This window comes from Suillus plorans (assembly GCF_016647745.1).
Source record: "Suillus plorans strain S12 chromosome Unknown HD556scaffold_29, whole genome shotgun sequence".
Lineage (NCBI taxonomy): Eukaryota > Fungi > Basidiomycota > Agaricomycetes > Boletales > Suillaceae > Suillus > Suillus plorans.
The window spans coordinates 486,406-500,254 of record NW_024537413.1 but is presented as its reverse complement, the minus strand read 5'-3'; the positions used below and the strand labels follow the sequence as shown (position 1 = coordinate 500,254).

Genomic DNA, 13,849 nt, shown 5'->3' with positions numbered 1-13,849 from the left:
ATGTTTAAGTTCCTGAACAAAAGTTGTAGTCTGAGCCAAGGTGAGTGTATTGGTAGTTTTTTCTTGTCAATTGGTTATCTCGTTACTCGGTACTCGGTACAAGGGAATCAGTACTCGGTATTTGGTTCTGATACTCAATACCCGAGAATCAGTAGTCAGGTACTCGGTACTCGGTTCTGATACTTGGTACCCGAGAATCAGTAGTCAGGTACTCAGTACTTGGTTCTAATTCTCGGTACCTGTGAATCAATAGTTGGGTACTCCAGCCAATAGTCCCGAGTCCCAAGTACTGATACTTGGTATTCAGTAGTCAGGTTTGGAACTTGGGTCTTGGTTTGGTTATCATTTGATATTGGTAGGCAATATTGGCACTCGGAGCTCGAATACTGACTATCAACTATCAAGTGTCGGGACTTGGTAATCGGTAGTTGAGACTTGGTGCTTAAATGGATATTGCATATATACATAAAAATACAAAATATGTTCCTATGTGTTCATTTCTAGGTGAATAGACTTTGAAATTATATCTCAATCATCTATTCAACAATAGAAACAATGTATCAGGAGCTCAGGACCATAGGGTAATCCTTTATTGTATAGTGTACCTCCCCCTCTTCTGGTGGTTCACCTGCTGGGGTTTTTTCCTTGTAGGACTGGACCTCAAGGACTGTAGGGAGTCTATTCCTGAGCATATTCGGAGTAGATATATCATATAACCAGCCCAGGACACACAGGATCCTTTTCCAGGAACAAAGCATAGACAATTGCACTTGTGACATTTTTTCACGATTTTCAGTATCTTGCCCTTGCATCCATGATCCAACCTTTTAATATATAATGAGCGTAGCTTATATTCTTGCTTCTCATGACCAAGATCAGCTCACAATAGGCTGGAGTTTGTGAGCTAGTGTGTATACTTGCCATTTCGCCTGATAAGGGGCCCATGCCTTCAAAACATTGAATCTTCATAATCAGAAACCTGGGGTACATTTCAAATATCTTAAGTATCATAGACATAAATTTACAGACAAATCAACCAAGAATTGAGTACTGAGGAAGTGAAATGGGTAAGAAATTGAGTGTGGGAAACTTCAAAGACCCAAAGCATCGAAAATGGTTAGTTGAGCAGTGGTAGGACTTTAATGCTGGGTCAACTCATATTTTCACTATATCCCTTCTACCCACCCCCTACCCTCAGGGCAGTAGGCAGTATGGGTTCCTTGGGTAGTTTACGATCTATTCTACATATTTGTAATGATATTTTCGGCCTGAATCATATATAAATGTGACTTTGTATAAAAGATGTCTATTGTCACTCTCCACACATATGTCATTTTGCCTATCATTACATCAATCCTTCATGAATCTTTCTAAGCTTTTAAGCTATTATAATGGATGTATATGGGTGTTATTCCAGGTCTCTGATCACATCACAGGCTTGTTATGTTGGATATCTCGACATAATGTGCAAGTCTCGCTATTAATATTCATTCTTTTATCTTTAGACTCACTTACTGCACACATGTATTTCATTTGTCATTATTGATGTTTCAGATTTCTTTAGCTTATATCTCGGTCACATGGTAACCAATGGACGAGAAAAGACTACAAATAAACTCACCTAGACTCGGACTACAACCTTCATTAAGCTGACTACTGATTCCCGGGTACCGAGTATCAACACCAAATACTGAGTACCAATTACCATGTACCGAGTACTGCATAATGAGTAACAAGATAACCAATTGACAAGAAAAGACTATCATTTTTTCATTATTGCTGATGTTTTGCCGAATAACAAGGAAAGACTACCAAGACACTCACCTTGACGTGGACTACAACTGTCATTTTTCATTATCATTTGCCTATATTGACTACCGAGTCTCGAGTACCGACCATTGACCACCGATCACCGAGTACCGAGTACCAAGTGCTGACAAATACAATTCCCAAGTTATTTGAACCCTACACCAATGGATAATACATACAAATACAATTCATGTCCATTTGAAGTACCGGGTTTCAGGTTTCGACACTCGACACTTGGTGATTTGTGCAATGAGTGAAAAATGGACATGTTGTGTACATGATTTTGGGTTTTGGGCTTCAGGCTTCGGGTTTCGGCCCTCGGCACTCGGAACTCGATGATCTGTGTAATGTAAATGAACAATGAACATGTTGCACACCAGGTTTCGAGTTTTGGGTTTTGGCACTTGAAACTCAGTGATTTGTGCAACAAGTGAAAAATGGAAATGTTATATACATATTTTCGGGTCTCGGGCTTCGGGTTTCGGCACTTGGCACTTGGCACTTGGTTATTTGTGTGATATAAATGAAAAATCAACATGTTGCACACTGGGTTTCAAGTTTCATGCTTTGGCACTCGAAACTCGGTGATTTGTGCAGTGAGTGAAAAATAGACATGTTGTGTACATATTTTCGGGTCTCGGGCTTCGGGTCTCAGCCCTCGGCACTCGGAACTCGATGATTTGTGTGATATAAATGAAAAATCAACATGTTGCACACGGGGTTTTAAGTTTCACGCTTTGGCAGAACTTGAAGCTGTTGATTTAGATATCACCCGAAACCCGAAGACCTGAATGTCAAATTTTCAGTGCCGAACCCCGAACCCCGAGTGCCGGTGCCAGGTGCCGAGTCCCGAAGCCCGGAACTCAGGATTTGACATTTGAGACGAATGAAAATTTTCAGACATGTTTGAATTAACCTACATATATCTATAAACATTTCACTAACCCCCGAACCCCGAAAGATATTTTTGTTGTCTTACATACCGAGTTCCAAGTTCCGGGACCCCCGAACCCCGAAACCCGGCAGTCCACAATTTCGGGGTTCGGGGGTTGGTAAAATATGTATGGATATATGAAAGGTTGATTTAAAACCCCCAAACCCCGAAATTGTGGACTGTGTGCAGTGAGCAAAAAATGGACATGTTGTGCACATATTTTCGGGGTTCGGGGTTCGGGTTTCGGCCCTCGGCCCTCGGAACTCAATGACTTGTGTAATATAATTGAAAAATGGACATGTTGCACACCCGGTTTTGAGTTTTGGGTTTCGGCACTTGAAACTTGGTGATTTGTGCAACAAGTGAAAAATGGAAATGTTGCATACATATTTTCGGGTCTCGGGCTTCGGGTCTCGGCCCTCGGCACTCGGAACTCGATGATTTGTGTAATATAAATGAAAAATGGACATGTTGCACACCGGGTTTCGAGTTTCAGGTTTTGGCACTCAAAACTCGGTGATTTGTGCAACAAGTGAAAAATGGACATGTTGCGCACATATTTTCGGGGTTCGGGGTTCGGGTCTCGGCACTCGGCACTCGGAACTCGATGATTTGCGTAATGTAAATGAAAAATGGACATGTTGCATGCTGGGTTTCGAGTTTTGGGTTTCGGCACTCAAAACTCGGTGATTTGTGCAATGAGTGACAAATGGACATGTTGTGTACATATTTTCGGGTCTCAGGCTTTGGGATTTGGCCCTCGGCACTCGGACCTCGATGATCTGTGTAATATAAATGAAAAATCAACATGTTGCATGCCGGGTTTCAAGTTTCAGGTTTTGGCACTCAAAACTCAGTGATTTGTGCAACAAGTGAAAAATGGACATGTTGCATACATATTTTCGGGGTTCGGGGTTCGGGTCTCGGCCCTCGGCACTCGGAACTCGATTGTGTGATATAAATGAAAAATCAACATGTTGCACACTGGGTTTCAAGTTTCACGCTTTGGCACTCGAAACTCGGTGATTTGTGCAGTGAGTGAAAAATGGACATGTTGTGTACATATTTTCGGGTCTCGGGCTTCGGGTTTCGGCACTCGGCACTCGGAACTCGATGATCTGTGTAATGTAAATGAACAATGAACATATTGCACACCCGGTTTTGAGTTTTGGGTTTTGGCACTTGAAACTCAGTGATTTGTGCAACAAGTGAAAAATGGAAATGTTGCATACATATTTTCGGGTCTCGGGCTTCGGGTTTCGGCACTTGGCACTTGGCACTTGGTTATTTGTGTGATATAAATGAAAAATCAACATGTTGCACACTGGGTTTCAAGTTTCATGCTTTGGCACTCGAAACTCGGTGATTTGTGCAGTGAGTGAAAAATGGATATGTTGCGCACATATTTTCGGGGTCCGGGGTTCGGATGTCGGCCCTCGGAACTCGGAACTCGATGACTTGTGTAATATAATTGAACAATGGACATGATGCACACTGGGTTTTGGGTTTTGGGTTTCGGCACTCGAAACTCGGTGATATGTGCAATGAGTAAGAAATGGACATGTTCCATACATATTTTCGGGTTTCGGCACTCAACACTCGGAACTCGATGATCTGTGTAATGTAAATGAACAATCAACGTGTTGCACACCGGGTTTCGAGTTTTGGGTTTCGGCACTTGAAACTCAGTGATTTGTGCAGTGAGTGAAAAATGGACATGTTGAACAATGGGTTTCAGGGTCTCGGGTTTGGAAAATAGCATAATAACAACTTTCATGTTTTCATTATCATTTGCCTATATTGACTACCGAGTCCGATAAGGGACCCCTTGGATGATCCATTGCTCAATGAAATACTACCTGATTGGAAGTGTGCTGGTTATCAGATATTCATTTGTCGACTCCCGGGTCCTGGAACTCAGAAGTCGGTACGGTTGACCCAAATTTGGGTGGTCGGAACTTGGCGTCTCGTAGGGCAACACAAGCTTTGCACCCCAGATTCCAAATTCTGCAAGACAACCTGTGCACCATCAAAGGCCATGTCAGGAGATCACCTGCTGCTCCGGGAACTCGGTAACTTTGATTTATTACCTCCTCTGATTTGGTTGATGTACAACTACCTCAGCTCCATCATGTCTACAATTATGATACACATGGGCCCACCCATCTATATTTTATACCACCCTCGGCCCACCCATCTAATACAACATCCCATACAACACCCTCGGCCCACCCGTCTAATTAATATGCGTCTGGGCCTACCCGTCTAATACAATATTTTATAATACCCTCGGCCTACCCGTCTAATTTAATATGTGTCTGGGCCCACCCGTGAATGTGATAACAAGTACCTACCCATCTATCTCATACACATCTACCTTAATACACCCATCTGCATAATATCCAACTACCTCGGTGTAGGACACGAGCTGGCGCTGGGCTCGTATCGAGCTATTTTACAGTATACGTCAAATACCCGTCACATGCTAATCACTTCCCGATGTTATCCGACGCTAACCCGCCAACCCGACGTTTAGGCCGCATCGGACCCGATGTTTTCCCGCGCACTTGTCCTATCCGTGTCCCGTTCCGTCTTGCTAGCCCCACTAGGTGTGTAGTTCATTATTTCGCACATTACTCACGTCGTAGCCAGCACTATTACATGTTTTCCCATAGTCCGCAGCGCCTCATGTTTATTTACATGTACTTCGGATCCGAAATACTCCGCCGCTACTTTTGCCTACGGGTTCTGCATTTCTACGTACTTACATATATATTGGACTGACCTCGAGCATTATTGATTATCCAAGTAGAGGGGAGCAGTTCCCCGACGCTTAGTGGTCAAACCCGATATTTCGTAGTTCTTAGTTGACATTGCGAATATCATCGTTCCTTCACCGCCCATATCAGTCATTGTTATTATTGCGCACACCGCTCGCTCTTCCGACGCTCGCTATAGCGTTACTATTAGTTTCCGACACCCCGAACCCGAACCCGATAACCCGAAACCCCGAAAACATCGGACCCGACGCTTTTGCATCAGACATCGTAATTATACCTTTGGACATTGTTTCCCGCGCTCGGACTATTGACCACACATCACTCACTTACCCCCAAGACTATTCCCAGACCGCAGACCCCTGGGTCGAACGCACTTGTCAGGCAAGTATAGCAGACTAGGCAGTGCAAAGACCACAACACAAATATATCAGTTTGGAGCCATCTTTGTTTGTTCCTCTCAGTATTGTTGTTTCTACATCGGCCCACCCGTCTACCTAATATTCATATACATCGGCCCACTCATCTACTCTATATATTCCCTGCATGGGCCCACCCGCCTCCATCGGGAATAATTTCCCTCCCGGCCCATCCGTCATAGTCAAGGATATTTTTATCATGGGCCCATGGTCCGCTGGCCCGTATCATACGGGATATTATGCATGTCCGTTCCCTCGTATTATACGGAGATAGATCACTGTAATATGTGTGACTATTGCACATGCAATGACTAATCCTTGTAAGCCCTTGTTTGTAAAACCCTACTAAATGAAGAAGTTGACATCCATGAGATAGACTATGTCATGTGGGATGTTGATCGTTACGTTGACATGGTGAAATCCTCCCATAGCCAGCCAAGTGGTGTCCCATCAACGCAGCAGGAAAAACTAAGAAAATATTTTCCAATGACAGTACTAGGGAGAATTTCAGAACCAGCTATGATTGTTGATAATCATGGCAAGATATTGGTCTGGTACCTCCCAAATATTTTATCTGGTAGCCGAGTGGTGAGCTTCTTAATTTCAAATTTTCCTTGGTGATGTCTAATTAATTAAGGATTTGATGAACACCGCTACCATGGATCTTCGAGGTTATCTACTGAAATCCATACCAGTTGGTACATCAGCAACTGACAAGAAACCCTCTTGGCGTTCAGAAGGCTTTCATGTGCCAGTGGGAGGGGGGACATTTGGAGGAGGACGGGTCACTGTCTCACCTGCTTATTTCATGCAAAGACGCGAGGTAACTTAATATTATTTCTGGGGTTATATTGACATCAAATGACTCACATGATCGGTAATTTAGAGGCTTCAAGATCCTTTAGTAACATCGGCGTCCTATTCCTCCAACTCGGTTCAACAATGGCTAAAGGTCATCTCTGGCACAGAATTGTTCTTTAATGCCATAACAGCTTTCATTGCTTCTGAACTATTTGAGGCAGGCTTAGCTGCAGCCTCGAAGGTATCGAGTGCCACTTTGCAGTCTAAAAAAACCTGCACCAACATCTCAATGGCCATCTGTTTTTTCGGGAATAGAGCTTATTGTTAATCGGGTTACTTTGGGTCACCGTGACGCTGGTGGGGCCTCGTCTCATTATGACCTCCTAGCCAGTTTTGGCATTGGGCATAACGCAACATTTCGAATCAAAGATCTAGAAGCAGAACTTGATTATTTCCCTGGAACATTAGTAAGTATTTTGGGCAAGGTACGAACCTTATTATTTCTTCATTGAACTATTTCTTAAATATGTGGGAAGATTTTGGAGCACTCTGTCGGTCCCTGGAAAATTGGAGAAAGATTTGTCGTTGCACATTTTATGAAGGATAAGGTTCATAATCGAGTAGGGGTATCTAAGCCAGCATTTCCAGTTCAGATGGACTTTTTACAACTATTGGGAAGTCATGATACAGATCATAGACCTAGGAAACATGTCAGGAGGGAGATATGGGAGATCTCATGGTCAGATCAGGGTGGATCAAATTGGGATTTCGGTTTTTTTAACTCTGCTAGTGCTAGTTGACAAAGTTTTACATTCTCTGGCTGGAGTGCGAGTTATACTATCATGTCTGGGAAGAAAAATTCCCATCTCAAGTCTAGGGCTTTCTCCTTCAAAGACCGAGGTCAATTATCCCATGGGAAGGACTTGGATGTTCAGTATGTGACTCACAAAAAGATTACGAAGAAAAATAGGAAATTGACATGGGTGGAATCTTGTGCTGATCCTCGATATGATACTGGGCCATCGCCTGCCTCTAGCCCACACAAAAGAGTTAAGCACCATCATGAAGACCACAACACAAATATATCAGTTAGGAGCCATCTTGTTTTGTTCCTCTCTGTATAGTAGTTTCTACACCGCGCTTTGAAGCGAACAGCGTTACCATGTTGGTCATGCTTAAGTTTGAACACGGGGTGTCCGCGCATAATTTTCCGTCCAGGAGGGACTGCTGATCATGGAACAAGTTTGTAGACACCAAGGTCTCGTAGAGAGTTGAATTCGTCTTGTAGTGCGGCTGTCCAGTTGGATGCGTGTTCAGACGCCATGGCCTCGGCATAGGTGGAAGGATCATCAGGGAATTCATGTTCCAAATTATCGGGCATGGCGGCAAAGACGTCAGCCAGTGCTGCAAACTCCTCCTCAGTAAAGATAGCCGGCAAGGCATGTTCATTGGGAGAGTGAGCAGAGGATAAGGCGCGGACATGGTCAGCCGCAGAGAGAGATTCAAGTACAGCATGCTGAGTAGAAGACACATATGGTTTACCATCCAATGCACAACGACGTTCGGAGGGAACAGAAGGCCGAGTTGAACGATGCGGGGTAGCAGGGATGGGAGAATGATGAGTCATGGGAGACGGTGCATCAATGTCGCGAACTTCTTCCATAGTAACGGATGTCGAACGAGGCAGATTGTCATGAGCGACAGAATCAGGGAGGGCAGTAGGAGCGACAGTCGTACCGTGCTGATGCGATTCTATGAAGGAAACATGGTAAGAGAGGAAGACTTTATGAGAAGCTCGATGATAACATCGATAAGCTTTAGAATCTAGGGAATACCCGATCAGCACGCATTCAACCGAACGAGCGAACACTTTGGGGTTGTGTCGATTTTGAATAAGCATGAAGGCTCTGCAGCCAATCTCACGTAGATGGGAGAGATCTGGTTTGTGACCGTACCACCGCTCATAGGGTGTATGCCCGTTCTGGGAGACGACGGGTGTTCTGTTAGACAGGTAACAAGCGGTAAGCACGAATTCATCCCATCGATTGGGCGGGAGATTGCACGCAGAACACATCGCACGGGCTTTACCCATCAGAGTGCGGTGCAGGCGTTCGACACACCCATTGTGAGCTGAGGTATATGGGGCAGTGAACTGATGCTGAGTTCCACACGAGAGGAGCCACTCTCGCATGGACTCTGACTTCAGTTCGCCGTTATCAGACCTGTATAGGCCGACTTTAGAGCCGGTTTCGGCTTCTCGAGCAGAGGTCCAGGCTTGGAGTGCTGCAAAGGCATCAGACTTAGAGGCGAGGGGGATTGCCCAGGAGTAGGAGGAATGATCATCGATGATATCCATCACGTATCTATTACTCGAAGCTGACACTGTATCTGGGTGTTCCATCAAGTCCACGTGAACTACGCCCAACTTCCTGTCCGATCTAACACCTTGACAAACTTTCGGAACGCTAGTCCGAGTCTGCTTGCCAAGGATGCAGTCGTCACACTTCGGTGGAACAGGAGAGAGGTCAATGGGCATACCGATAGCATTGCCTGAGTGAGCAAGGTCATAAATGGCGCGATAATTCGCATGGCCGAGACGACGGTGCCAAGACTGGAGAGTGGGCTTCTGGTGGGCCATGTAGGCATGCTCGGCCGAGAGTTGTCCCCCGGATAAGGCGTAGAGACGTCGAGAAGTAAGGGTACCAGAGAGCATATGGTTACCATTGCGAGATTGGACCCAACAGTTGGTAGCGTCAAAGGATGTAATGCAATGGTGTGCCTCGCAGAGGGCAGACACCGAGATAAGACGTACCATCGCGCCTGGAATGAACAGGACATTCTCGAGGGTGATGTGGATGCCTCTCGCGACGATGAGACAAAGTGTCCCAATGCCGATGGCCTGAATGGACGAGCCACCAACCCCGTTAACTGAGCGAGGAGGAATGGGGCGAAGACTGAAGAAGTCAGCTTCCTCGTTGCTGATGTGCACGGAGGCACCGCTATCAAGGAATAGAGGGACAACAGAGGGGTCCACAATGGTGCGTTGACGCTGGTTTGGGGCCTTGTACGTGAGGCCGGCAAAGTCGATTGGGCGCGTATTAGAGCGCCAGTCGAGACTGGTAGTGAGGGAGTCTATGGAGGCAAGAAGTGTGGTGTACTCGTCTTCCCCGGCGTCAGAGAGTTCGCGTATGAAAGCAGGCGTAATGGTGTCGCTGGCGAGGCCAGCAAATTCCGTAGAGGAGGCAGGAGCTTCAGGTGGCTCAGATGACGTGGCGACATAGATGGCTTCATGACTTTCGCTGTCAAGTAAGTAAGCCCTACCATGGGTGTCGTAACGCAGACCCCCTGGTTTGCCTGTGGCTGCAGTGGGCTTAGGAGCGGCACTTTTGTTTGCAGAGGGTGCTTTAGCGTCACAAGCCGCGCATCTGCGCGCAATGACCTCATCCCTTTTGCCCTCCATGGCTCCCCCTTTGCCGAAGCAGTCCTTCGTCGGGTGGCTGGTGTTGCCGCAGTTGCCACAAGGTGAGCGCTCGCGATGCTTGCAGTGATTCCCCCCCTTACTGGTGGTAGCCAGGGCAACATCTCCGGCTTTGGATTTCTCAGTGTCGAGCAATTGTTGCTCGACGTCAAGGCGGGAACAGATATTGGATGGTCCGTATGGGTTGCTGGACGTGCTGGTGGCAAGGGCATCGGCGATGTGGTTGCAGACATGAGGAAGATCCTCGGCCATGGCGTTAAGCATCATGATCGTGAGGAAGTCGTCCTCTTTGGGGATACCAATCGCATAGATGCGACGAACGAGGTCGTGAAGGGTAGTACTAGTAGTAGAGAGTTGTTCTGAGTGAATATAGTTGACAGCCAGAGCTTGCTGAATGAGTAAGATTTGGGCGATGGGCCCGACCGTTTCGTGACGGGACTTGAGAGCGTCCCAGGCTAGGTATGCGTTCGTGAAGCCACGTAGGAACTTGTTTTCCTCGGAGCTGGAACGTGTACGCATGGCGGCCACGATGCATAGGTTGTTGAGATCCCAGTGACCCGCACTGGATGGGTCCAGGGACGGGTCGGGGCGGGTGACAAGGCCTAAGATGTATCCTCCTCCGTGTTTAAGGAGGAGGTAATTCTGCATACGATCGGACCAAACCCCCCAATTATTCTTGCTCCGGTCCAAGACTTCGATCTTGTCTAAGTCGGTCTGGCTGAGCGTAATGGCCGTGACGGATGCATGAAGTGGGGACATGGTAGCCGCAGGCACTATGGCCGTTGGCGGACTAAGAGTGGCGGCTTTAGCGCCTGAGCTACAAGAGCGTGTATGCGCAGTTGAAGGCATGAGATTAAGGGGCGGGAAATAAGCAAAGAGCGACGCACGAGTATATATACCTGCGGACGACATCAATTGAATCTCCTCGACCTAAGAAGGAAAGGGTTAAACGTCTCGGTGACGTCGAAAGAGGTTTAATAGAGGTTTGATAAGGTCCCCGAGGGTTTAATAACCCGGCGAGTTCGTTCCGGAGGCCCGTTGTTGTATCTAAGTAGGTAATTCCGCTCCTCGATTTACGAGAGAGCAGGGCTCATAACCTGTAGAGACTAGATACTGCGTGAGCCTCAGTTGTGGTGGAACAAACTGTATTTAATACCTAGATACTGCATGAGCTAAAAGCCGTAGTCAGTATCTAGCGGCGGACCGAATATTAAAAAAGCTTACCCTCAGTTGTGGTGGAACAAACTGAGGGAAGGTGAGAAGACGAGACGACTATATGAGTATATGGTTCGAATTCCAAACGGTAACTCCGCTTGTCACGTCGGCATGCATAGCATCAACACATTACATATGTAAGTAGGATATTGACTGAATGGCCACCCTAATATTACCCTCTGTAAATCTTAGGCTGGCCTGATCCAATATTACACAATAAGCTCATCCTGTACTAATATACTATACAATCTGGCCAGCACAGGTTCTGCATATCATACAGTGTTTGCAATATGCTTGTCAATGCTATTACTAGAATTCCTAGACAGACTGGCCAGCACTGATTCTATGTCTACCGGCCGGTGACTGGCTAGCATGGATTCTACAGCCTTTTTGCATGTCCGGAGCCTGGGTTCTACGTTGGAAATGACTGAAGGGTCTGAAGGTGCCTGTCGAGAGTGACAGGTCATTGTAAAGTGGGTGCTCTAGAATCTATATAGTCTGAATGTCATCGTCTCGTACTATATTACTAGGACTCACCAGGCTATAGTGTCATTCTATTGCATTAAACTAGGCTAAGTATCAGTAGAGTGTGATGCAGGAGACAGGCTAAGTGGCTGCATTACCTTCTCACCCAAACTGGCAGTGTAATGCATTACATCTACTCCCCCTATTACTAGGCCTGTCCTATACACAGCCGCACTTTTTGCATTTTTGAAACTCAGCTATTTGTCATTTCAGGTATATCATGACCGCAATTTTGGCTTCCAAAAGCGGAAATTCATAAAACATATCTTATTTTGGTCACCTCCTCATCCCCACATTATCCCCACACATCACATCTCCGCATTTTTCACCCCCACAGTGTGGGAATTACCCCACAACACCAAAAACATCGACCATTTTGGGAATCTCTTCAATATCAATTATTCCCACACCCTCCCTACCTCACTGCAGCTTCACCACCACACCACAATAGGTCCCTGTTCATATATAAGTAGTAATTTAGTATATATATATCTAATATAATATAATAAACCGCTTTTTTTGTCTATTTGTGTGACTGCTCCTTCTCCAGGGGCAATTCAACATAGGGTAGGGTACAAAACACTTTCGCATTTTTGCCCCTTTGGTGGGGAGGTGTTCTATGATATTCAGAACATGTTTATGAACATATATGAGTATATTCCCATCTTTATTTGACCCCCTGAAGGGTCCTACATCAATAGATACAGCACATATGCAAGAAAACACAAAATATGTTCTCATTTAGTTATTTCTAGGTGGATATACTTGGAAAAATTATTCCCAGCATCTATTCAACAATAGTAACAATGTATCAGGAGCCCAGGACCATAGGAGAATCCCTTGTTGCATGGTGTACCCTTCCTCTCCTGATGGTTTACCCCCTGTGAAATTTTTTCCTGTAGGACCAGACCTTAATTGAGGTGAGGGGTCTATTTCTATGTATATTTGGAGTAGATCTATCATATATATGGCCCAGGACACACATAGGATCCTACTACAAGAACAAAAACATAGAAAATCTCACTTTTGACATTTTTGATGTTTTTCAGTATCTTACTCTTGCATAAATGATCTAACCTGTTCATATATCATTATCATAGCATAAGGATATATGGTATACTACTAAAGGAACCTATACTACATACTGCCCTGAGCTTAGAGGGTTGTGGAAGGAATATGGTGTATATCTGAGTTGACCCAGCATTAAAGTCCTACTACTGCCCAACTAACCATTTTCGATGTTTTGGGGCTTTGAACTTTCCCACACTCAATTTCTTATCTATTTCACTTCCTCAGCACTCAATTCTTGTTGGATTGTTTTGTAAATTTAGCTATATGATAGTGAATATATTTGAAATCTACTCCAGGTGTCTGATTATTAAATTTCGATGTTTTGAAAGTATGGGCTCCTTATCAGTAAAAATAGCAAGTATCCACACCAGCTCAAAACTCCGACCTATTTTGAGCTGATCCTTGTCATACAAAGCAAGTACATATGCTATGATAATGATATATGAACAGGTTAGATCATTTATGCAAGAGTAAGATACTGAAAAACATCAAAAATGTCAAAAGTGAGATTTTCTATGTTTTTGTTCTTGTAGTAGGATCCTATGTGTGTCCTGGGCCATATATATGATAGATCTACTCCAAATATACATAGAAATAGACCCCTCACCTCAATTAAGGTCTGGTCCTACAGGAAAAAATTTCACAGGGGGTAAACCATCAGGAGAGGAAGGGTACACCATGCAACAAGGGATTCTCCTATGGTCCTGGGCTCCTGATACATTGTTACTATTGTTGAATAGATGCTGGGAATAATTTTTCCAAGTATATCCACCTAGAAATAACTAAATGAGAACATATTTTGTGTTTTCTTGCATATGTG

General features: G+C 45.0%; 1 protein-coding gene across 1 annotated transcript; it reads left to right on the top strand.

Moving 5' to 3' along the window:
- Positions 1-7,030: 7,030 nt before the first annotated feature.
- On the top strand, positions 7,031-7,384 carry HD556DRAFT_1193911 (uncharacterized protein; the record flags this gene model as incomplete). The annotated part of the gene is made up of 2 exons (XM_041296238.1): positions 7,031-7,225; positions 7,277-7,384. Coding segments are annotated over 2 exons (303 nt in total), but the record flags the coding sequence as incomplete, so codon positions are not given.
- Positions 7,385-13,849: the final 6,465 nt, after the last annotated feature.